This window comes from Balaenoptera borealis (genome assembly GCF_965194805.1).
Source record: "Balaenoptera borealis genome assembly, chromosome: 1".
Classification (NCBI taxonomy): domain Eukaryota; kingdom Metazoa; phylum Chordata; class Mammalia; order Artiodactyla; family Balaenopteridae; genus Balaenoptera; species Balaenoptera borealis.
The window spans coordinates 173,625,262-173,651,100 of record NC_138860.1 but is presented as its reverse complement, the minus strand read 5'-3'; the positions used below and the strand labels follow the sequence as shown (position 1 = coordinate 173,651,100).

Genomic DNA, 25,839 nt, shown 5'->3' with positions numbered 1-25,839 from the left:
GCCTCCTAGACCCTGGACATCCCCAGTTGCAGAGGCTCAGAGAGCCCCCCACTCCACTGCCTCGGTGTCCTCAGAATGACAGATTCAGAGAGAAGCCCCCCCCCAGCCTATAGGGGTTCCCAGCCTCACAGCCATCCTCCTGTCTTCACGTCTCCAACCACTGGGGGCTGAAAAAGATGAAGAGGCCACTGTCCATTTCTTCCCTGCCTACCCATGGGCTGGGAAGGCAGGAAGGACAAACAGCTGTTCCAACCACTCCTACCCCTCCTGGGTTTGGGCTGGTGGAATTGGGAGCTGAAGAGTAGGAAGGGAACTCTGGAGAAGCCCCCAAGGGACTTGACCATCTCTGCCTCTTCCTGGAGGACGTTGGCCAAGGGGACAAGTGTCTACTAGATTGAAAGACTATGTCCTGCCCTCTCTGAGCTGGGTTAGGGACCAAGACCCCCTGTTCTGGCTTCTTGGGGGCCAAACCTTTAGGACTTGAGACCAGAGTTAGGGGAAAGTGAGAGGAGCCGGGTGGGCAATGCCCTTTGAGGTGTGGCTCCCACTTGCCTTTCCCATCCCGCCCACTGAGTCCCCACCGCACTGCACTTCCAAGTTTCCGCCCCTGGACTTGTCTGCATCCCTGTGCCACCCTCTAGCCTGGCTGACTCCTTCTCATCCTCCACATCTCAGCTGAGGGTTCCCTCCTCCGAGCAGTGTTCCCTGCCCTGTGCCCCTAAATGGTTTAGGTTCCTCCCCTGTGCATCCCTCCACTTCCATTCTTACCCAGTCACCAAGTGTATCACCCTTCCCAGGGGGATCCTCCACTGGACTGTGAGTTGCTTGAGGGCAGGGACCAAGGGGCTTGGTTCATATTTGTGTCCCCGTAGCCCAGTGCCAAACCTGGCTCAGAGCAGGATCTGAGAGCACATCATCTGGGGTGACTGCACACAAGACCACGCTCAGCGGTTAGCCTGCTCCCAGTATTCCCTCTGGTGGCAGACGGAGGCCTTACCTGGGCCCCAGAACTGGAGCTGGGAGGGAAGAAGCCCACCTGAGTGCAGGCTAGTAAGAAGGCAGGTGAACAAATCCTCACTCCCACCCCCAAATATCAAGGTGCACAGAGATGAGGATACCTGGGAGCATATTATAAAACAGTTTATGTTACAACAAAAAAAACCTATAAAAACATTTCATCCCAGGGAGAGCTTCCAGGGCTGGGGGGTGGGGGGGAGGTTCAAAGCACATGGACAGTCCAGACCTGGGACGCCCTGTCCTTGGCCAGCTCCCACAGCACCGCGTGGTCCCGGTCGTAGCCCTGGCCACCTGGGGGAGGGGGTAAGAGATGGGGAGATGGTCAGAGAGAGCTGGGGACTCTGCTGCCTGCAGGGCCCTTCTCCCACACACATGCCCAACTTACCCTTCACATCTAGGATCCGGCCTTCAAACATCTGGCTGCAGATGTGGCCTGATTCGTTGATGCTCCACGTCTGGCGGGGCAGGCGGCTCTCAGCCCACAGCACTACCTTGGAGCCTGTGCTGGGGGTGCCAATCACCTGCAGGCTCATGGTGGGGGCCACCTGAGGCCCCAGGAGGTCGTCAGGCACTGGCCCTCCCCACAGAGACTCCACCAAACCCAAGACACCATTGACACACCCAGCTTTGAATCCTGGCTGTTACGGACTGTGACTCTGGGCAAATCTCCTAATCCTAAACCAGTAGCTCTGGTTTCCTTGGGGATGGCTGTTGTGAGGGTTCAATGTGAGAAACCATAAAAGGGCTGGAAAAATATGCACTCCTCCGGGAAGCCTTCCATGACTGACTCCTGAAGCACAGGCTTTAGCAGCAGACAAGCTTCCACATACTTACTGGCTATGTGACTTTCAGCCAGTTACTTAACTTCTCTGTGCTCTCGTTTCCTCACCTATAAAATGGGAAGTATAATAGGACTTGCCCCCTAGTGCCCTCTAGGGATTACATGAGGCATTCACGTGAAGAAACCTGCAAGGTGCCTCCCTCCAATGCTACCTTCTCGGGAAGGGCTCCCCTTGTCAGAGCTACTGATACTTCCTATTTTCCTTTCTTAATGTATTTTTCCTCTATTGCACTTTTCAACACCTAAGGTACTAAGATATTTTACTCATTTGTTTCTTTCTCTCCCCACTAGGATGCAAGCTTCAGGAGGGCAGGAGTTGTTTCTGTCTTCTCACTGTTATATTCCCAGCACCTAGAACAGGGCCTGGCACATAGCAGGTGCTCAGGAAATGTTTGTGGAGTGGATCTATCATTATTAATAGGATCCAAATCTGTCACAGGATATCAGAGCTGAGTGGTCCCTTAGAAGCATCTGGTTCAACGCTCTTGTTTTGCAGACGGGAGACAGACCCAGAGAAGAGCCCGAAGTGCCCAGGGGTACACAGCCTGCATTCTCCACCTCCACCCAGGTCCTGGTGTCTGTGTATCTCTCTGTTTCTCTGGCCCAAGGCTGGGTCCTGTTCCTGACTGGGAACAGGCTGGGACTCCCAAAGGTAGGCTTGTGAGGGTCTGGGGCCCTGGTGACCCTGTCCCAGTCCCTAAACTGGTACCTGGTTCTTCAGCAGCCCGTCCTCGTAGTACCAGATACAGCTGCCTCCAGCTTGGGGCTCAGAGACCACCACGCGGCCCGCCTTCATGTCCTCCACGTGGTCCGGCACTGCCAGGAATCCCCCCAGTGCCGCATTCCAGAGGTGGAAATAAGCCCGGCGCTGGTGAGTTGGGGGAGCTGAGAGTCAGGGGTCTCTGGGCAGGGATGCTCCCACTTGGGCCCCCAATGCCCTCAACTCTGGACCCTCCAGTATCCCAAGCTCCCAAGCTCTCCCTCCTGCCCCAAACCATCCTCAACCCTGCTTCTAAGTCACCCCTTCTTTCTCACACATATGCCAGGGGCACATACGTAGTGCACACGCACACAGTTCCATGTCTGTAGAGATACACACAGAAACACTGGCAGATACACCCAAGATCCACATGGTTGTACAGGAGTGCCGCAGGCACAAACACATGGATACACGTCGACATGTACACTCACACTATTTGCCCCCCCAGCCGACTCCACGCCAGGCACTTATGTTTGCCAAAAGTTTGGATGTGTATGGGAATACAGATGTGCACATACACTTACAGAGAGAAATGCACACACTACCCATGCTGAAGAGGTACCACAGCAGGGCGGACACTGGGCTGTCAGACATCAGACCTGGCTCGGCCACAAATCACCTGGGGATCTCGGATGATGGTGACAGTAATAATAGTAATAATAATAATCACGGCTAACATTTGTTGAGTGCCTAACCATTCAAGCACTGTTCTAAGGGCTTTACATCATTATCATCTTCAATCCTCTAAACAACCCTATCATACATAGCACCCCCATTTTAAAGATGAGGAAACTGAGGCCCATGGAGGTAAAATACTTGTGAAGATTGCAGAGCAAATTCTTGTCCACTTCTCTGGGCCTTTATTTCCCCATCTGTAAAATGTGAAGGTTGGAGATTATCTCCAAGATTCCTTCTAGCAATGATGTTATAAGAGTCTGAAATAGGGACCACACAAGTTTCCTCACACAAAGACACACACTTTCAACGGTGTCACAAGTACAGGCATGTGCAGTCATAAATATACTCTCACAGATGTACAGGGTGAGGGGATGACAAACATTCCCCCACAGATCACCTCCAGAGGACACATTGATACAAGTGACATCACAGACACAGAAACGCCCTCAGATGGGCATGCGCGCACACACACACACACTCACACACACACCCCCTCTGTGGCCATGCCTCCACATAAGTGCACATGCACATAAATGAGACACGTGTCCAGACATGCACTCACAGACATATGGAAACACAAGTACAGACACAGTGTTTCAAAGTGAGGTGTGCTTACCACTGGTGGGTGTACATGAGATAATTTTCAGGCTTATGTGGATAAGCCTTATTGTTAAAAATTTAATGGTAATGAATTTATCACAATGTCTATTAAGGAAAAATCATACATACACATCAAACCCATGATCTTATGGACATTACTCCTTAGGATAGGATAAAGTAAAAAAAAAAAAAAAGTGAGTTGGTTTAGAGGAAAATATTAAGGAGACAATGGTTCAAAAGGAATGATGGTGTGACAAAAATTGTGACAAAAGTATACAAAGGCTGAGTTTGGGAAACATGGGAAACGCACAGACAGACAAACAGCCAGACAGACTGGCCCAGACGTGCTCAACCCGACATGCTACCTACCTGCTTGATGGGGTAGAGGGAGCCCACCCTCTGGGTCCCACTGTACGTCAGCCAGCTGGTGATCTCGCAGCTGCCCACCAGCCACTGGCGGCCCCGGAAGTCGCTGTGCTGGCACAGCACCCAGCTGGGCCCAGCAAGTGCCACAGACACAGCGAGGAAGACAGACAGACAGACAGACAGGCAGGTAGAAGAGGAGGAGCAGCCGTCAGAACATTCTCTACCTCCTCCTCTCTCACGCCTGGACTCCTCTGCCTGGGGTTCAGGTCCCGGGAGGGGGTAGAGAGGGAGGCTGGGAGGGAGCTCTGGGATTTGCAGGGCAGGGGAGGGTCCTGGAGAGCACCTCGGGCTGGGGTCCAAGCCCTGAGGGCCAGTGACCCTTCTCAGCCTGCACTTCCCCCCTCTCCCTCCTGGCGTGGAGGGGAGTGCAGTAGAAGTGGGGGGAAGACCTGGAGGCCCCCTCCCTCCCTCCCTTACAGCCCCCGCAGCCCCGCGGCACACTCACACGCCCCCCTTGATCCGCAAGGACAGCACGTGGTTGTTGAAGCCCTCAGCTTGCAGGCTCCGCAGCTCCCCACCGAGCTTGATCTCCTTCCCCTCGAAGCACTCCAGGCCATACAGGAAAATGGATGGCTCTGAAAAGTGCTGCGGCCGGGGGCACGGAGAAGGGGTGAGGCCACGAGAGCCCCCGACTCAGCCCCTCTAGTTCCAGACACCCTGACTCCCAGAATGGTATTTCAGGCTCTCTTCCCTCCTGAGCTCCACCCCACAGGGCCCCTGACTCCTGGACACTGCCAGCTGGGTGTCCCCCAGATTCTCAGATGCAGCATGTGCCAGATGGAACCCCCATTGCCCCTCAAACCTCCTCCCCAGTAAATGGCACTTCTAAGATGAGTGACAAGAATAATATTGGTCATTATAGCAGTTCTCATGTATTCAGGGCTTACTACACGCCAGGTTCTGTGCTAAGTGCTTTACCTGATCTCATTATAACTTCTCAACAGCCCTATAAGCAGATGCTATTATTATCCCCACTTAGAGGGAAACTGAGGCTGGAGAAGGTAAATCACTCGCTCAAGGCCCTAGGGCCAGGCTTCCGAACCAGGCTGTTTGTCTTCAGAGCCCAGCATGTAGTTGTATGGAACCTGGCTCTGTCTATTACCAGCTGTGTGACCTGAAGCAAGTCACGCGACCTCTCTGTGCCTCAGTTTTCACGTCGGAAAAAGGTAGAAGATAATAGTTACATGGCTCATAGGGTTGTGGTGAGGATTAAATGCCTTAGTGCATGGGAAGCCTTTTAAACACTGCCCAGAGCAGTACAGAAAACACCAGCTGTTCTGCTTGTGCTGCTGCCACTGGCCACCCAGCCCACAACCAAGTCCTACAGACTCCAGGTCCTTCATCAGCCCACGCCACTCCTCTCCACATCTTCCTAGTCCAGGACATCATCATTTGTCCTGGATCATGGCAGCAGCAGCCCCACTGCCTTCCTCCCGCCCACCGTTCCCCCCACGCAGCAAAGCCATCTTGCCATTCCACTCCTCCCTGCCCAGAATCACCACCTCATCGGTCGCCCCTGCCCCCACCCCTGAGTGCTAGCCCCTCCTGGCCCTGTCCCACCTCAGTTTCAGGACACAGCACTCTGAGCTGTAATCTTTCTGGGTTCCTTGAAGGCAGGGCTATGTCTGATATATTGCAGGGTTCCAGGACCTATCTCAGCAGGGGCTCAATAAATCCCTAGTAAGCTGACCTGGCTTTGAAGCCCTGGGGTCGAGGGGACCTGGGGTGGTTCTGAAGACTGGGTTTAAGCCCCAAAGCCCACTCAGCAGTGAGAAGAGGCTCTGTGTGTGGGCTCCCCCAGCAGCAACCCCTGCCTCAGGGGTGCCTGGAACCGGAGCGGGGCACTTACCAGGGGCACCTTCCGGAGAGAGCCCAGGACCGTGGAGGCCAGGCAGCCCATGGCTGTGAGAGTGGGGAACTCGCCCTCAGAGAGAATGTGCTGCTCACCCTCAAAGTTCTTCTCATCAAACAGGATCCAGCTGGGGAAGGAAGGGGAAGAGTGGGGGGATGTGAGTAGATATTTGAGCCCACCCTCTCCTTGGCCTGCCCAGGTCCCCCTGAGATACAGCAGAGTGGATGCAGACTTGATGGGGATCCCCTGGTCCGGGGGAGGCCAAGGATAAACGGGCATTGCAGCAGCAGGGACGAAGGTCAGACTTAAGAAAGGACTGAATGAAATCATACTGCCCTTCGGGGGAAATTTGGCAACATCAAACAAAACTCCATGCACAATTACTCAGCAATCCCATTTCTCAGAATCTATCCCAAGGACATCCTTCAAAAACATGAAATGACACATACATAAGGCTATTGATTACACACTGTTTGCAGTGGCAGAGTGGGAGCAGCCAAATGTCCATCAGTTGGGGATTGGTTGAATAAACTAAGAATCTGGAGTGTAACATAGCAGTCAAAAAGAATGAGGAGGAGCTCTTAAAGGGATATAAAGTGATACAAACTGTTAAGTAAAAAAATCAAGGTGCATAACAGTGTTTACAGTATGCTTCCTTTTAAAAAAATTGAGATATAATTCACAAACCATAAAATTCACTCTTTTAAAGTGTACAATTCAGTGGTCTTTAGTATATTTACCAGGTTGTAGTATGCTTTTTTTGTGTAAGAAAATGGAGGAGGAAAACAAAACATATTTGGTTTCTATAATTATATGTAAATTTATGAGCGCATATTTGCTTATATCTTCAAAAAGAAACAATGGATGAATAAACTAACACACACACACACACACACACACACACACACACACAAAGATTACCTATAGGGGGAGGGAGTGGAAAAGGTAGCAGGGACAGAGATGAAAGCTATTGATTTTTTAAGTCTTGACTTTGGAAATATTATGGACTGAATGTTTGTATCTCCCCAGAATTCCAATGTTGAAGTCCTAACCTCCAATGTGATGGTCTTTGGGAGGTAATTAGGTTTAGATGAGGTCAAAAGGTTAGAGCCTCCATGATGGGATTAGTGTCCTTATAGGAAGAGGAAGAGCTCTCTTTCTCAGCCATGTGAGGACACAGCAAGAAGGCAGCCATCTGCCAGCCAGGAAGAGAGCCCTCACCAGGGAACCAAATCAACCAACACCTTGATCTTGGACTTCCAGCCTCCAGATCTCTGAGAAAATAAATTCCTGTTGTTTAAGCCACCCAATGTATGGTATTTTGTTATAGTAGCTCAAGCTGACTAAGACAGGAACACTACAAATATTTTATGTAATTAGGAAACAGAATTAAGTAAAAATGAGAAGTATTCATAAAAATTAAAATAAACAAAATAAATGAACCTAACTGTATATCAGGTTGGTGGCATAACTGCACAGAAAGAAGTATTATTTCAAATGTCTTAAAAACACAATAGTTTGAACTGTACATACCTAATGGGATGTAGGTGAATGTTCTGAGGACAAAAAGAACAACAGAGAGACCTGAAACAGCATTCACTGGTTTTTACTGTTAGTAGTAATATCAGTATTATAATTTTGAAACACCTAGCGTGCAGATTTTGATCTCCAAAGAGCATTATGCATTAAAAGCAATCAGGATTCTTTGGGAAATGATTCCCGGTTTGAGGCAAAAAATGTACAAAATGATCCTGGAACCTCTTACTGTACCAGAAAAACAAGGAAGTTATAAAAAAAAAACTATTGGGGTCATATAAAAAATACCCAGGAAGCAATTTGGAGGTGCTCCCATTTGCCAAGAAGAAACAATTTGAGTACACAAAAGAATAGTGACTCCAAGGGACTGGAGCATTTCATATACATAAAAAACCCATGAGTTCATAACAATACTTTAAAAAATCTTCATTGGTCAGCTCTGGAGGTTGCTAGGGCACCAATTCAGAAATTATTCTGAAAATTGATAGAAAGGGGGCAAACACTGATTCTTGGGAAAAGATCAAACTGCCTTTTTTGTATAAACTATTTCAGGTAAACAAATAGTTGAAAAGGGAAAGTTCTTCTTTATAGAAGTATTCCAGCCAATATATGTATAGGGAATAACAAAACTTAGAAAATCATTTTGTAACCTCTAAAGAAATAATGGGTCTAGGCAATCATCATCAATGGATGCTAAAAATCTTTAGGTGAAAGGTCAACGAGGAATCTTATAATGTAGGGATCTTAATATCATTAAAAATGGGACAGCTAGACATGTGCCTCCTGATGTGATGCAGTGGGAAGTACACATACTACCTCTAATAGTCTTCTTGCCGGCAAAACAAAACAAAACACCCTGGATCTCATCAAGCCTCTAGATCTAACTACCAGTTTACAGGAAGTATGGGGCACAGAGGAACAAAATTAAAACACCACCAGGAAGCAATCAGCTAAATACAGAAGATGGGAAACTTACAGGGCAAATTATTGGGTTCTTTAAACGAATAAATCGTATAAAATAAAAAGAAGAGAAAGGTACTGTTATACATTATAGATCAAATGGACCACATGCAATGTGTGGACCTTGTCTGGATCCTGAGAAAAACAAACCAATTTCACAAAGGCATTTTTTGAGATAACGGGAGGAATTCGAACATGGACTGGGTATTAGGTAATAATAAATTATTGTTAATTTACACTATACTGTCTACAGTTTTTACATTTTCTACTAAAACTTTATCTTGCTTTGTTTGCTTTAAGATTTAATGATTCGGGATAGAATAGCTAATCTCAAGGAAGCCAAAGGAAGGAAATCATTTGAAACAAAGACCTCTAATTACAGCCTCGATTTCCAAGCTGAGCTAAGCGCTTCTGAGCAGGTGACCCCCGCCCCCGTCTCCCCTTCCCCACTTCCTCACCTGCCGCCGTGGACCCGGCAAGACTGGGGCTGGAAAGAGGGGGGAAGAGAGGTCTGGTCATCCTCAAAGGAGATGTGGTCGCCCAGGAAGTCCGGACCGGAGAAAAGCTGAATCTGGCGGCACAGACGGGAAGAGATGAGAGTGAAGGAGGGTGAGTGGGACAGAGAGAATGGGTAAGTGGGGGAGAGATTTGAAAAATGAGCGAAGAGGAGACATAGGCCCCCACCAGCTCCTTACCTTTGAGACAAAGTGCAGATTGTGCGCCCCGACCTGAAGGGAGGGACCGAAGTTTCGAGATTTAAGGAGCGTGCTAGCCCCCAGCCTCAGTTCCTCTGGTTTCAATATTCCCGACCCTTTTCGCAGGTCCCTCACCCTCCTGGTCCGTATTAGCCTCGCCCCTTCCAGAAGGCCCCGCCCCTTCCAGGAAGCCCCGCCCCCAGGCGCTCCAAGCCTGGTTGTTCCAGTCCCGCCCCCCTGCGGGGGGACGCCAAGCCCCTCCCCTCTGAGAGGCCCCGCTCCTGCGGCGGGCACACACCTGCAGGACCGGCTGCAGAGAGGCGAGGGCGCTGTTGCTCGAGCCCCAGTCCTCGCAGTTGCGGTACACGCCCTTCTCCAGCACGTACTGCTCCCCGGAGAAGCCCACCTCCTGATAGGCCACCCACCTGCAGGAAGGGCGGGGCGCGGGTTAGCATGGAGGAGCCAGTGCCTCTCCTGGAACACCACCGCCCCCCCCCCCCGCCCCCGACCGGCCCAGCTCCCGGAGCTTCGGTCACTCACACGCCGCTGAGCACGTGGATGGCCTGCGTTCGGGGGCCGTGTCCCGCCAGCTCCACGTCCGGCAATGCCTTGCTCACCTCCACGCCATGCCCCTCAAAGTCCATGGCCTCAAACAGCACCACCGCCGGGTCCCCGAAGTCCTGGGCCCCAGGGACAGTCAGGTTTCTCCCGCCCACCGATGGAAACCCCTGGGAGTGCCCAGACCCCAAGGACGCAGTCCACCAAGGGACTTTGCGGTGAGGTGATCAGTGTGGGCTGGGGAAAGGCAGCAAGAGGGAGAGAGGCTAGACCTCATGGAACACTTCCAGGTGCTCTAGAGAACAGGGAGAGGAGGCGCAAATTCTTCCCTCAACAAATTGTGCTGGGGTAAGTATGGCTGCGGCCAGAGGCAGAGGGATGTCCCAGTTGCTCTTGCTTACCGTCCGGATGACTCTCAGGGAGGTCAGCGCCTTGTTATAGCCTCCCCAATGTGACCAATCAGCGTATTCTCCCTCCTCCAGCAGATACTGGTGACCCCGGAAACCCTCCTTCTCGTAGCCCACCCAGCTGGGGGAAGGGGGAGGCAGACAAACAGACTCAGTCACAGGAAGCCCATGGATGTGTAAGAGAGCTGCCCCCACCCCTAGGCAGACCAGGTCACTTCCCATCCTGGAGGGTAGAGGCTACTGGGGAGGATGAGGGAGAAGGAAGGGTCCTGAGTCCTCACCAGCCCCCAAGAACTTGCAGGGACCCCACAGAGGCCAAGCTGGGGCTCTGGCTGTCCTCTGGCTGCTGCAGGTTGTAGATGTCTCGGCTCACTTCCCAGCTCTGGCCCTGAAAGCCTGGGGCCTCATACACTACAGCCTGCGGGGGGAGAGGGGCTGTGTGAGGTTGGTGGGGAGTGATCTGGACCCAGACCCACCCAGCCACCCCAGGATGACTCTATCCAGCATCAACCCAGAGCTAAGCCCTCCCATTCCCTCACTGAGCCCCAAGCCCTTACCTAACTCCTGTCTTCTCTGACCTCTGACCTGGTCCTTACACATCAAAAGCCAGTTCCCAGTTAGCCCATCGGGTTTCCACCCCGACCCTCCCCAGCCCAGCCTCTAGCCCCCAGCTCCCACCTCTCCCACCTTCTAGTCCAGGCCGTGATAGCCACACACATACAAACACCCCACCCAAAGGTCCTCTTTGACCCTGAGGCCCAGATGCTTACCTTGGGCTCCCCTGGCTTCTCCACTCTTGGGCAGCCCTGCAGAGGAGACAGAGCTGAGACACCAGCCCAGAGGTGCGGGAAGACAGATGGGGCTGGTGACCTAGGGTTTACTTGTTCCTGGGGCCCCTAAAAATGGCCAACCCCATCTCCTCCCTCTCCCCCAACCCTTGGACTAATCCTCCCTCTCCTCCAATCCCATTCCCAGTAGGAGGTCCCAGGCCCTGCCTCTTCACCCAGACTACAGGACAAGGCTGCTTGGGACCACCTGCTCCTTACCAATCTCATGGGCTTCAGGGAGCCCACACTGGGGTCTGATGCACCCCAGGCCTCTGGGGTGGGGTACTCTCCAGGCTCCAGGATGCAGGGAGTGTCTTCAAAGAAGGGCTTGGGGTATAGAAGCCACCTGAGGGGAGGCAGAGAGGCAGCTGCACCCCAGACTCCCGGGAACACAGATTAGTGGATGGGGTGGAAGGGGTAGAGGGGGGAAAGAAGTTTTGGGGGAGAGGCCCCCATCAAGGGGACTCTGGAGGACATTTCAGGCCCCCATAATTTCCTGCAGCAGCCACTCCATTGATCTCCCCTTCTCTGACCTGGCCCTCTCTAATTGCACACAGCGGCTGAGAGTTCTTTCCAGCAGCTGGACCTGCTTAAAAACCCCTGGTAATTCCCCATTAGCCTCACAATACAGCCCAGCTGCACAAAGAGGCCTTTTGTCCTGTCCCCCTGCCTTCCTCCTGGACCTCACATCTCCCCACTTGCTGCTTTCTTTGGCCAGAGTGAACTTTCAAAGTCAGTCTCTCACTTCTGGGCCTTTGCAGGTGCTAGTATACTCTCTTCCCCATTCATTCAATTAACAAATATTTAGGGGCATCTACCCCATGCCAGGCCCTGCTTCAGGCGTCAGAGATACAGTAGTGAACAAAACATACAAAGTCCCTGCCCTCATGGAGCTTAGATTCTTCTGGGGCCGACTCATCCCAGCTGAGGAGTCTCCTCCTCCAGGAAGGCTTCTCTGACCTCAGGCTGGTTTGGTGCTGTTCTGTACTCCCACAGCCCTGTGTCTCTCCATCCTGGAACTCTGGATTGCCACTGTCTGCTTGCTTGCCTGGCCCCACCAGTAGACTGAGCACGTCTTGAGGGCAGGAACCATGTCCTGCCACCTCTGTGTCCCCAGCACCCAGCACACTGAATGTTAAATGTAGGGTTTCCAGAACAGCCCAGACTCACAGTCCTGCGGAGACAGTGGCAGATGCCACCTGCAGAGGCCTCTCCAGGCCCTGGGGGTCCTCCAAGGCCTTGGTTAGCTTCACTTGCTCCCCATTGAGGCCCTCCTCAGAGTACAGGCTGATCTCTGGGGTAATGTAGTCCTACGGAAGGAAAGGGGTGGAAAAATGAAGTATAAAACAATAGCCCTGGGGCTTCCCTGGTGACGCAGTGGTTAAGAATCTGCCTGCTAATGCAGGGGACACGGGTTCGAGCCCTGGTCTGGGAAGATCCCACATGCCGCGGAGCAACTAAGCCCGTGAGCCACAACTACTGAGCCTGTGCATCTGGAGCCTGTGCTCCACAACGGGAGAGGCCGCGACGGTGAGAGGCCCGCGCACCGCGAGGAAGAGTGGCCCCCACTCACCGCAACTGGAGAAAGCCCTTGCACAGAAACGAAGACCCAAAACAGCCAAAAATAAATAAAAAAAAAAAAAAAAAAAAAAAAAAACAGCCCTCAGAGACCACCCCCACCCACACCTTCTTCCCCAAGTCTGTCCAGGTGGGGCTCCCGGGGACTTCTCCCCAGAAGCCAGAAATGACTAGGGTGTTCTCTGCAAGGTCAGCCAGACAAGCCTGAGACCAAAGCCCTCACTGGTCCCACACTGGCCCTTTGGGACCTGAGACCAAAATTCCCAGTAGGAGCCTGCCAAGTGCCATGCCCTTTGCCTTGCCTCTGGGAGCCTCATTTCCAGCCTGGTGGAGGGATGGGCGGGATAGACAGCCACTTCCTGAGGTCTCACTTTGACCCTTCTTTTGTATACAATTCCAGACTGTATACAAATCTCTATGCCTGTCCGGACTGGCCTCGTTATCCCAGGAAGCTGCAGGTCCTCTCTGCATTCTGGGTGTTTCTTCCTCACTAGGGCCATTTTCATTCACTCCTTCATCAATTGTTTATGAAGCACCTACTGGGTGCAAGGCATATATATAAGGGCCTGTCCTACCCCTTCTCATTTGGTCTTCCCAACGAGAGTTATTACGCCATTCGCAGACTAGGAAAGTGAGGCTCAGTGAAGTTAAGTGGGCCGCCCCAGGGCACACAGCCTGTAAGTAGCAAGACCAAGAACAGAGCACTGCAGTTTTTGTTCACTGTTGCAACCCGGCACATCCCAGGTGCCTGATACACACTAGGCACCCAGTCAGTGCTGAATGAATCAAAGGAACCCAGGTCCACTGGACTTCAAAGCCCTTGTTTTTCTCTTGTACCTCATTACCTCCCACGTGAAGATGAATTTATTGTGAGAAGCCCACAATAAATTGTCCACAAATATTTGTGTGTTTCTGGAGAGGCTTTGAAAATTCTTGTCCCCTCCTTTGCGTGGCTGGGCCACTGCCCTAATTAAGAGTCTCATCCTCTCTTACCGGGAGGATTTCAACAGCTCTGGACTCAGGGTTATTTGTCCTTCCATTAAAAACAACAACAACAAAAAACAAATTAAAAAAAAAAAAACCCAAAACATTGGCTAGGCCCTGGTTTTAGATCTTTGCTTTCTCATCTGGGTCTCCCTAGCGGCCAAGACGGCTTTGTCAAGCTTAAATTTAGCAGTTTGTAAATTTGTGTTATGAAAACAGTATTATTTTTCCCCACTTTACAGATGTGAAACTATAATAAGACTATGCCTTTTCAAACCACATACCCCTCCCTCAAAATTCAGAGGTTCCCCTCGGCTGGAAATCACAGCCCTTCCTGGTCTTCCTGTCTCCAGAATCCCTGTCTTTTCTCCTCCTGGCAACCAGAAGGATGTTTCTAAATCTCTAATCTGTTTATATGGCTTTCCTGCTTCAAACCCAGCCCTCATGCCCTAGCTTGACCATGAGTCCTACAGGGCAGAGAGCAGATCTCCCAACCTACTCATTGCCTGGCGTGGTGCCGGGCACACAGCTGACATGAAAGAGCATCTGTGAGCACGTGAATCAACACACATCCATGGCACCTTGGCTCTGGCCGTGGGCCTGAAAGCCTGGGCCCGGGGTGGGGAGGTGAGCGCTCACAGCCACCCCTACCCGCTTCTGTTGCTCTAACTGAATCCTTCTCCAGCACTAGCTGGAGCTACTGGAGCTTGGCCTCTGCCTAGCCCCTGCCTCCCCAAGCCAGGCTGAGCACACCCAGAATCCTTTTCTTCCCCACTGGCTCCGAGGTTGGGACTTTACAGGTGAGACCATGATAAGTCGTCTCCAGGCTCCGATCCCATATGATCTCTCCCAGAAATTCCAACTCTAGGTACCTGAGGCTGTCTCCCTCCTCAGGGCCTGGGGCTTAGGGTAGATGGGGCAAAATCTGGTCCCCCACACCCAGCCACTCACCCGCACAACCCTCCTCAGGGAGCCAATGCCTTGGGTACTCCATGCTGGCCCCAGAGCTCCAAGTTCCACATCTCCTTCAGGCAGGACCAGCTTCTGGCCCCGGAACGCCGGCTCTTCGTACAGCACCCAGCTGCGGGCACAGAGACCTAGGGTCACTGAGTGGGGAAACGATGTACCCACAAGACAGGGTCTCTGGGTAGCTGAGGGGGTTTCTGCCAGGCACTTCTCACTGGGCACTTCCCACTGCCCTCACATCCCCCAGGTTCACACACAGGACCCCGCCAGGAACTCCGCACTCACCAGCCTCGTACCACCCGTATGGAAGCCACGCGGGCCCAGCCTGAAGCATCAGCAGTGTCTTCCCAAACCTCCCTGCTGCTGCCTTGGCAGCCAGGCTCCGAGAAGAGGATCATCTGGAGAAGGCACAGAGGGGGTCCTCAGGCCCTGTCCCCAGGTCCCCCACCTCCTGCTGCCCCACCCATTTGTCCCCCACCCCCTACCTTTCCAGGCCTGGTGTTCAGTTTGCCCTGGGTCTTCAATGCTGAGCTCTGGAATGGAGAGCGGTGATAGATCTTATGGGGTTGCCTCCTTACTGTCTCCCCCAACCTGCCATTCCAGGAACCCCACATCCTCCCTATGGGCCTCCACCCCCAAAGAGCTGGCCTACAAAGGATGCTACACTTGCTCCCAACCCCCAGGTGCCTTCATCACTCTGTCCCTGGAAGCTGTCCCCTTCCCCAGCTTCCAAGATATCAAGCCCTTTGGAATCCACAGTGCAAATCTGCTGTTTGGATAGGGAGACGGAGGCCCAGAGAAATGTGGTCACACTGAACTAGACCTCAGACCCACGCCCCTGGCCCCTGGAGACTCTGTCCCCCAGTATCATGGTCCTCACACCACCCAAACCCTGGCCCAGATGAGGCCAGGCCCCCTCCGTTGCCCACCCAAGGCCTCACTTACCCACCCCTCCGGGGGCTGGGCACGTGCGGGCTTCTCTGGAGGTGGCCTTTCCCCGTAGAGCAGGGGCAGCTGTTCTGGCACCTTCTTGAGCCCTGGTGCCCCGTGGGGCGGTAGAGCGGATGGTTTTGTGCCCAGTGGTTCCAAAGTGGGGGCCTCCTTGAGGGCAGGCACCAGACCCCCAAAGAGAAGGCTGCATCCAAGACGGGAAGTGGGCCGGCTGCCTGCCTGCCGCTCTGGCCCGACTTCTGGGTGGGCGCCCTTGGCACCTGCTGTGTGCTTCTTCATCATCTCCAGAAGAGAGCAAGAGACCTGGGGGGGTCGGGCAGGGTGGGAGTCGCAGGAGGGGCTGGGCCTGGCTTTCTCCTGCCTGAGCTGGAGCTTTTCACTGTCGCTCAGGTAGGGGTTCTGTGGTTCTTCCTCGTCCTCCTCCTCCTCTCCCTTTTCCTCTTCATTTTCTTCCAGTGCGGGCACCCCCTGGGGGCTGGGTTCCAGCACCCATGGCCCAGGCTGGTCCTCCTCGATGGCGGGCAGCGTGGCGTATATGGCCAGGTAGGAGGAGCGGGGGGCTCGTGGCAGCCGGTGAGTGCGGAGGATCTCGGGGGGCTCCATACTCCGCAGGGTATCCAGGAAAATCTCCAGGTCAGCAGTCAGGGCCACCTCCTCCTCCTCCCTTGATGGCTCTGGGAACGTCTTGCCCTCGGCGGAGTCAGGGACAAGCTGGGACTCCAGGCTGGCCTCTGCTCCCATCAGCCTTGGGGCAGGGGGGCCTCCTGGGCTGAGGGATACCTTGCCCCCTGAGGAGGAGGGGGCAATGAGAGCAGTAGGGCCCTGGACAACTACTTTCTGGGTAGAATATGGGACAGTAGAAGCACCAGGGCCCTGGACAACCTCTTTTTGGGTAGGAGATGAGATGGGGCTCTCCTCAGAGTCCTGAACCTCCCTTTCCTGTTTGGGGGATGGGACAGCAGGAGCTGTCAGGCCTTGACTAGCCTCCTCCTTGGTGAGAGGAGGGGCAAGGCTGCCTTCAGTACTCTGGACAACCTCTTTTTGGGTGCTAGGGCTGCCTTCTGGGGCCTGGGCAACCTTGGTTGCTTTAGGGGATGAGGCAGCAGGAGCACTAGGACCCTGTACTACCTCTTTCTGGGCGGGGGTTGAGTCAGCAGGAACCCCAGGGCTCTGCACTACCTCTTTCTGGGTAAGGGAGAAGATAGGGACATTTTCAGAGTCCTGAACAACCTTATTCCTTGGGGAGGATGGAGCAGAAAGACCTCCTGGGCTGGTGACAGCCTTCCTTCTTGTAGAGGATGGAGCGAGAGATTGTCCGGGGACTCTAACAGCCTCAGTCCTCACCGTGGGCAGGCTGGTGGCAGCAGGGGGATCTGGATGCCCTTCCGTTTTGACGGAGGGCCAGGCCTGGGGTCCCCTGGGCTTGAGAGTCAGCTGGGCCCTAGCATGAGTAGGTACTTCAGGCTGCTCTGGGGGGTGACCTAGGCCCAGGGAGGGGGTTTGGGTCTGGAGTCTGGGAGAGGAGGGTACTGGTGTGTGGCCCTGAGAGGTCTGGAGAGGGAGCTGGGTGGGGCTGGATTTTCTCTGCACTCTTGGGACCTCATGGATCCTGGCATCTGGGGCTTTGTCCTGGTCTCGGTCCAGGTGGGTTGCAGGGACATCCTGGTTCTGAGGCGGGTGGGCATAGTCCCGGAAGCCTACGGGAGCCAGGACAGATCTGTCCTCTGGCTCTGCTGTCCCCGTCTCAGGCAGCTGCCCCGGGGCTGCACCCTCTGTGCTGCCCAGACCTGGACTCCTTGTCACAGCAGCCAGGGGCCTGGGAAGCTGGCTGGCAGGTGGGCTCCGCCCAGCAGGCACAAGGCTACTTAGCAGCTCCAGGGCCTGGCTGCGGCTGGGTGAGTCCTCGGCTCGGGGGCTCACCACCACTGCCTGCACCACGCGGGCGGCATTGCGGCCCCTGGGCGGGGCCTTGCCCGGGAGCGTTAGCCCCACGGAGTTCGTCACAGAGCTGTTCACCTGTCGGTCCACGTGCCCTCCCACCACCATGGTAGTCCGCACAGCGCATGTCACCCGCTGTTCCTCGAGGCTCCGGGAGCTCCTGCTGGTGAGACTCACACCTGGGTTGGGCCTGGGCTCATGGGGCCCGTGCACCGGCGCCAAACACTCAGTCTTGGCCGTGGCTTCTGGGCTCGGTGGCTCAGTCCTGGGGTCCTGGGGACTGCCATCACCCTGGTCCACAGCCTCCTTTGGCCTTCCCACTTGCCTTTTCTCCTTGGGGGGCAGTGTGTACTTTTTGGAAAAGATGGGCCCATGGCTCTGGAAGCTTTTGGAGCCAGCCCCGTCCCCGGGACCCTGGTGATTCATAGTCTCTTCTTCCCGTGCAGCAAAGCCGTTGACTTCCTCCCGACGGTGGCCATTCTCAGACATCTCCTCCTGGGGGACTTCTAGCCGTGCCCCTGATACCAGGGACACCTTGTGAAAACGGTGTTTGCTCTCTTCCTGGGCAGGGGGCCACTGCCCCCATGTCAGTGAGGTGCTCACCACTCGGGCCTTGGCCCGAGCTGGGGGCCCACTGGCCTTGTCCGTGTTGGGCCCCAGCAACGGATCCTGAGGTGTCCTTGGCTCACTGTGGTCCAGCTCACTGCAGAGGGTGCCGGGAAGAGGAGAGACAGGGTCGGGGGTGGTCAGGGTAGCTCTCTGCAGTGCAGAATCACTCCCCCTGCCAAGGTCAGGCTGAGTAACCTCAGGCAAATTATTTGAGCTTTGGGGCCTTTGTTTCTTCATCTGTAAACCGGGCACGATACTCTCAGATCTCCCACCCCTCTCCCTACTTTCAGGTGTTCTCCTATGCCAGGGTCCTTCAAGGAGTGAAGCTAAGGCCTAAGCCTAGAAGGAGAGAGAAGGGAGAGAGCAGAAAGGCATATGGGTCTGACCCACTGATCTGTGGATGGGGCTGAGACTCTGCCCAAGGAGCCCTGGGGCTAGTCCTCCAGGAGCTGAAAACTAGAAAACTGGAAAACTGAGAATTAGGCAAGTGATGTTCTGACCGTGTTTCTGATCACTATAAAGGAAGGTAAGGAAAGACAGCTTTGGCTTCCAGCAAAGCTGGATTCCCCCTGGCCCTGTCACTCACTAGCAGGATGACCTTGGGCAGCCACTTCTCCCCAGCAAGTTTCAGGGCCCTCAGCCACAAAACTGGAATAACAAGAGTATGTGCTTCACAGGATTATTGTCAGCATCCAGTAAGAGAGAAAGAATAAAAACTCACTTTATGAGAAAAACAAATATCGTATATTAACGCATATATGTGGAATCTAGAAAAATGGTACAGATGAACCTATTTGCAGGGCAAGAATAGAGACACAGACGTAGAGAACGGACGTGTGGACACGGGGGAGGGGGGGAGGGGAAATGGGATGAATTGGGAGATTAGGATTGACATATATACACTGCCAAGTGTAAAATAGATAGCTAGTGGGAAACTGCTGTATAGCACAGGGAGCTCAGCTCAGTGCTCTGTGGTGACCTAGATGGGTGGGATGGTAGGCAGGGAGGTCTAAGAAGGAGGGGATATATGTATACATATAGCTTATTCACTTCGTTGTACAGCAGAAACTATCACAACATTGTAAAGCAACTATACCCCAATTAAAATTTTTAAAAAAGAAATAGATGTTAAAAGAAAAAAACTCACTTTATAAACTAAAACGCTGGCTCATAAGCTTCCTCATAAAGAACAAATTATTCACTATGGAAAACAGTATGGAGGTTTCTTAAAAAACTAAAAATAGAGCTACCATATGATCCAGCAATCCCACACCTGGGTATATATTCAGAAAAGACGAAAACTCTAATTCAAAAAGATACATTTACCCCAATGCTCATAGCAGCACTCTATTTTTTTTTTTTAGTTTTTTTTTTTTAAACAGTTGCCATTTTTTAAACCTGTGATTTTACTTTTAAATTTATTTATTTATTTATTTATTTTTATGGCTGTGTTGGGTCTTTGTTTCTGTGCGAGGGCTTTCTCTAGTTGTGGCAAGCGGGGGCCACTCTTCATCACGGTGCACGGGCCTCTCACTATCGCGGCCTCTCTTGTTGCGGAGCACAGGCTCCAGACGCGCAGGCTCAGTAGTTGTGGCTCACGGGCCCAGCTGCTCTGCGGCATGTGGGATCCTCCCAGACCAGGGCTCGAACCCGTGTCCCCTGCATTGGCAGGCAGATTCTCAACCACTGTGCCACCAGGGGGGCCCCATAGCAGCACTCTTAACAATAGCCAAGACATGGAAGCAACCCAGTTGCCCATCAACAGACGACTGGCTTAAGAAGATGTGGTATGTAAATACAATGGAATATTACTCAACCGTAAAAAAAGAATGAAATATTGCCATTTGCAGCAACATGGATGGACCTAGGGAGTATTATACTTAGTGAAGTAAATCAGACAGAGAAAGACAAACATTATATGATATCACTTGAATATGGAATCTAAAAAATAATACAGGGGCTTCCCTGGTGGCACAGGGGTTAAGAATCCGCCTGCCAATGCAGGGGACACAGGTTCATGCCCTGGCCTGGGAAGATCCAACATGCCGCGGAGCAAATAAGCCCGTGTGCCACAACTACTGAGCCCACGTGCCACAACTACAGAAGCCCACGCGCCTAGAGCCTGTGCTCCGCAACAAGAGAAGCCACTGCAATGAGAAGCCCATGCACCGCAACGGAGAGTAGCCCCTGCTCGCCACAAGTAGAGAAAGCCTGCGCACAGCAACAAAGGCCCAATGCAGCCATAAATAAATAAATAATTAATTAATTAATTAAAAAATAAAAAATAATACAAATGAATCTATATGCAAAACAGAAAGAGACTCACATACATCGAAAACAAACTTATGGTTACCAAAGGGGAAGGGGAGGGGATAAATTAGGAGTATGGGATTAACAGATACAAACTACTATATATAAAATAGATAAGCAAAAAAAAAAAAAATAGGTAAGCAACAAAGATTTACTGTATAGCAAAGGGAACTATATTCAATATCTTGTAATAACCTATAGTGGAAAATAATCTGAAGATACATATAACTGAATCACTTTGCTGTACACCAGAAACTAACAATTATAAATTGTTATTAATTAACTACACTTCAATTTTAAAAAACAGAATAAATTATTTATAAGTTATAAACAAGGGACTTCCCTGGTGGTCTGGTGGTTAAGACTCTGTGCTCCCAATTCCAGGGGCCTGGATTCGATCCCTGGTCAGGGAACAAGATCCCACGTGCATGCCGCAACTAAGAGTTCGCATGCTGCAACTAAAAGATCCCACGTGCCACAACTAAGACCCAGCGCAGCCAAATAAATAAATAATTTAAAAAATTATAAACAAACATTCCCACTTTGCACATGAGGGGGGAAAGGCTCAGAGAGGTTAGGAAACTTGCCCAGAGTCACACAGTAGCAGAGGCAAGAGTTGAACCCAACCCTAAGTGCTTAACCACCAAATCAAATTCCCTGATGTATCTGGTAAACTAAGACTCTGTGGTTTGGGGGTTTACTTTTAAAGGAGGCCACACAGTCCTAGAGGGGGAGGGGCCAGTCAACTACTCCGACTTCCAGGCTGCACTGAGCAGGGCAATCCTATTCTCAGGCCTCAAGGACCCAAAAGGTCAGCTTGTTCCGCATCAGCCTCAGTACCAGCCTGTCTTCAGCTCCTCCTCTCTGTGAGGCAGCCCCCAGACCATTATAAGGGCAGTTAAGGCCGGAAATGGACCCATGCCCCCAACTTCCCTCCTCCCTCTCTATTTTCCTCCCTCCTGAGAGGCTGGTAGAACCCAGAACTTTGGCCCTGTCTTGTGGCCCCAGCAGTGACTCAGGTTTTATGAGGGGCAGAGATGAATGGGGATGAGGCCCAGGGAAGCCTGACCTGACTCGGGGACCACTGGTGGCTGTGACAGCATGTGGCCTGGCCCAGGACGGGGTCTGAGTGGCCCCAGAAAAGCCTTGTATATGGGGGAGGTGAGGGGCTGAGATGGATGCCCAATCCTTTCCCCGGGCCAGAATTCCTGAGAGCAACACACTCAGACACCTGAGGCCCTGGACTGCAGCCCTTCCCTGAGGCCTGACCCTCTCCGCTGTCCTCCCTGCTGAGACTCCCCCGCACGTGGAGCATCACCCCTTGATGAGCCCCTGTCCCAAGTCTCATCTCCATTTCTGAATAACAATAACAACTACCATTCGCTGAGATTCCCTGTCCGTGATGGCAGATAGTAAGGGTCAAAGCCTGGGTTCTAAGTCATTTATTCATTCATTCAGCGCTAATCGTGTCACGTGATGTGCTAGGCCCTGGTTAGGTTCATCCAAAGCCAATTTTCTCTTGGAGGTGGTATCCTAGGAGTACAGAAGTCAAAGAACTAGACATAAAAAACAGGAACCACATTTGGAAAGCCTCCATAGGCAAAGCAACAGGAGAGCAGGTTCAGAGGAAGCCATTGGTAATCAGATCAGCTTCAGAGGAAGCCATTGGTAATCAGATCATAGGTCACAGTGACTTATGATTCTATGCTTCTCTCAACCCAACCCCTGGACAACACCCTTGATAGTCATTCCACAAGCATGTGATCATTTGTTTCTGCTTGCATACCTCTAGCGACAGGGAGGTCGAAATTTGACAGCTGACCTGTCCCATCCCTGAATAGTTGTGATGGCTAGAATGTTCTTCAAACTATGCAGGAATCTGCCTGCCTATAGCCCTCCCCCATATTGTCCTTCCTCTGAAGACACACCCCAATGACCCAGGATGCCTCTTCCAGGCCAGCAGAAATGCCCATTTCCAGAGCCCTCTCTTCTTCAGGGCCCCGGACCATAGGTGGATTTGTCACAGGTTAACCTGTGGCTTCCAAATCAGGTGTGTGGGGCTGGGAAAGGGAGAGGCTGAGGAGGGGGCGGGGGGAGTGTGGGAAAGAGCCTCGTCTAACACGACACGTCCTGGATTCTCCCCGCTTACCTGTGAGTCACCCACAAACTAGGTCAAACCAGCCCACAGGCGTACAAGCTTGTGCTGCATCACACACAGACACACACGGCACAGACGCACAGAGTCACACAGGCACAAAAACACACATAGATACTTACCCCAACGTACACAGTCAGACACACAAACACAGAGTCAGTCACAGACACTCGGGGATATACACACAGGGACACAGCAGACACACAAGTCACACAGACACACACACAGAAACACACAAACACAGTGACACATGCACACACATTCACAGCACACACACACACACACACACACACACAGTCAATTCACAGCCCCCAGCCCTCCTCCCCTTGAAATTCACCCTTATTTGAACAGATGCACACACTTGGATGCATACACATCTTACATTTCCAGACCCAGTTGCGTTGCGCCTCCCCACCCCCGATAGTTGCTAATCCTGGCCCAGAGAACCCTCCCTCAGAAAGGGAACGGAGAAGGATGACACCCCTGGAGGTCCGCTTCCTTCCTTTCTAAGTGAGCCCTCACCTCCTGCGAGTCTGTCATTATCCACCTGTGCCCAAAATAGTCAGGGAGTGGCAGATGGAGCCCAAGTCCCCCAGATGAACCTCCTGCTCCTTCCTTTCCCCTCTCCAAGGACTGCCCCGCCCACTCACCCTCCCTCTCTCTGCAGCCCTTCTCCCCCAGCTGGGGCACACCCTCCCCCTGCAGCAGGTCTCTGAGCCAGTCTGGGTCGCACATGTCCCTCTTCCTTATCACAGAATCATTACCCCGACTCCTGCCCAGAGGCCTGGTCATCCCTGATGCTGCCTCTGCTGACACAGTACTGCCAAGTCTGCCTCCATGAGGTTACAGAAAGCTCTGCAGTGCACACAGCAACCACACTCAACACTCCATTGCTTGCACAAGGCCACCGAGGCCTCCGTTAGAGGCAGGAGAGAGAAGTAGTTAGAACACAGGTACCCGGGTTCAAATTCTGGCCCCTTCACTTTCTGGTTGACTTTGAGCAGGTGATGAAACCTCTCTGAGCCTTAGTTTCCCTATTGTAATTGGGGTGGAAAGGTGGAGAGCAGGATTAGTCCAACTTCATGGGGCTGTTGTGAGGATTAAATAGAATTATGCTTAGAAAACAAACCATAAGTGACGGCCACCACCGTCATCATTAGGAACTTTTCAGAGCCCTGTTTGAGGCCCAGTGCCCTTCCCGGTGGTTCTAGAGAGATCCCATGTTCATCCCCTCTTCAGTGAGTTTTAGGGGACACATCCTTCCACCTCTGAGCCCACCAGGCAGATTCAGGAGAGTAATTTCAACACAAATTAAAAACGGAGGCTTGGGAACCTCAGTGCCGCCAACACAGAACCATGTGGGGTAACTATTGTTGCGACTGAAGCTTTATTAATAAGCATCCCTGGGCTTCCCAGGTGGTGCAGTGGTTAAGAATCTGCCTGCCAATGCAAGGGACACGGGTTCGAGCCCTGGCCCGGGAAGATCCCACATGCCACGGAGCAACTAAGCCCGTGCACCACAACTACTGAGCCTGAGCTCTAGAGCCTGCAAGCCACAACTACTGAGCCCATGTGCCACAACTACTGAAGCCTGCGCTCCTAGAGCCAGTGCTCTGCAACAAGAGAAGCCACGACAATGAGAAGCCCGCGCACCGCAACAAAGAGTAGCCCCCGCTCCCCACAACTAGAGAAAGCCCACGAGCAGCAACAAAGACCCAACACAGCCAAAAATAAATAAATAAATTTATTTAAAAAATCATCCCTGCTATTTCAGCAGCCCAACTCTCTAGAGTTCAAAGTATTTTCCTGTAACCACCTCCTCCTTCCTCATCTCCAGCTACCAAATCTACTTGGCAACTCAAGGCCCAGAGAAGTTAAGCAACTTGCCCCAGGACATACAGCACTTTGGCTGAGAGTCTCTTCTCAGGCTGGGAATGTGGTCTCCGGAACAGAACGAGGGAATGAGGGGGTGTTGCTGAGGATAAGGTGATCCCTCCCTCATCCTCTCCATGACAGGATATCCCCCTCCTCAGGCGGACAGAGGAATAGGGAAGCACTGGGTCCCAGGAGGTAGCCTTTGGCTGAGGGGAGGGAAAGGAGGGCAGAGTTGGGAAGGGGAGGGGATGGCAGAGTCAGCTCACACCCAGGGAACTGAATGAATGGGCCTTGAGTTGGAGAAGCCCAGAGACAAGATAGAGACCCAAGAGGGGGCAGACAGGCCGGTTTCCCCTCCCCGCGTTGCCCCACGTGGGGCGAAGTCTACTCACCATCTATGCGGGGACCCAGGCATCTGGCCAGCCTGGAGCTGCTGCCGCTGGGCCGTGCTCCCCTGATGTGGTGGGGCTCTCAGCCGGGGCTCTTGAGGCAGGTCCACCAGGCACCCTGTGATGGGGCGGGGGCCCTGGGGAGGCTCCTGCCAGCCCCTGGATTCCTCAGGGCCGCAGGGGTGGGGAGCTGGTCGGGCCGGTTTGGGCTCCTCAGTCTCCTCCCCAGGTGCTTGCCCACGCCCCTGCAGGGTGACGGTGATGTGGTAGCGGGTCCTCCTGGCAGAGGGACACTCACGTAGAGTCTGGGCTGGCTCGGGCAGGGCTGGCCCTGCGCTGGTAGGCTCGCCCTTTGCCCCCTCTGCCCTGGGGGAGGATGCTGGGCGGGGCCGCACGTCCTCCAGGTTGCTGGGTGGCTCAGGCCTCAGAGGAATCTCCGGGGCTGTGTACGGGGGTTGCAGGCAGGTGCAGCCTGGAGATCCTTGTTCCAAACATCCAGGAGCTGGTGGTGGGCATGACGGACACCTGGTCCCAGCAGGCTCTGCTGAGGTCACCGCCAGTGCCAGGCTCTCTGGCCCCACAGAGGCATAGTTGGCCAGGTCAGAGGCGCTGCCCACTGCTGGCCTCTGTAGGCGCCCCCGTGGCTCAGCAGACCTCCCTGAGCTGTGTCGTTGCTTCCAAAGCCAGGAGCCACGGCTCCCTGCCCAAAGGTCCAACTCTGAGAGGCTCTGGGCTTGGGCCTGAGGGAAAGCAGAAGCAGAGACCGGGTGACAGAATCGCTCCCCTGCCTTCTGGGTACCCCTGACACCCCGGCTGCCCTCCTTGTCACAGAAGAAGCTGAGCAGCGCTCTGACACCAAGCAGAGCTGCCTTAAGGAGAGACTGCCTCTTAGGCCACAAGATCTGGACAAAGAGGCAGAGCTCTGGA

At 53.0% G+C, this 25,839-nt stretch overlaps 1 protein-coding gene across 2 annotated transcripts; it reads right to left on the bottom strand.

The window, feature by feature from the left end:
- Window positions 1-1,125: 1,125 nt before the first annotated feature.
- CRYBG2 (crystallin beta-gamma domain containing 2) lies at window positions 1,126-25,839 on the bottom strand. 2 transcript variants are annotated; one of them, XM_082397813.1, is made up of 20 exons: window positions 24,916-25,839; window positions 15,631-18,277; window positions 15,171-15,218; window positions 14,971-15,083; window positions 14,671-14,800; window positions 12,328-12,467; window positions 11,377-11,503; window positions 11,101-11,136; window positions 10,612-10,748; window positions 10,325-10,451; window positions 9,906-10,045; window positions 9,664-9,790; window positions 9,366-9,398; window positions 9,129-9,241; window positions 6,172-6,301; window positions 4,768-4,907; window positions 4,266-4,389; window positions 2,568-2,726; window positions 1,403-1,562; window positions 1,126-1,308 (listed from the first exon to the last, which is right to left on the bottom strand). In XM_082397813.1, exons 1-20 carry the CDS (start codon window positions 24,936-24,938, stop codon window positions 1,220-1,222), a joined length of 4,743 nt encoding a protein of 1,580 aa, XP_082253939.1. In that variant the 5' UTR covers window positions 24,939-25,839; the 3' UTR covers window positions 1,126-1,219. The 2 variants fall into 2 exon arrangements, with proteins under 2 accessions (XP_082253939.1, XP_082253940.1); XM_082397814.1 differs by lacking the exon at window positions 24,916-25,839 and having other exon boundaries at window positions 15,631-18,696.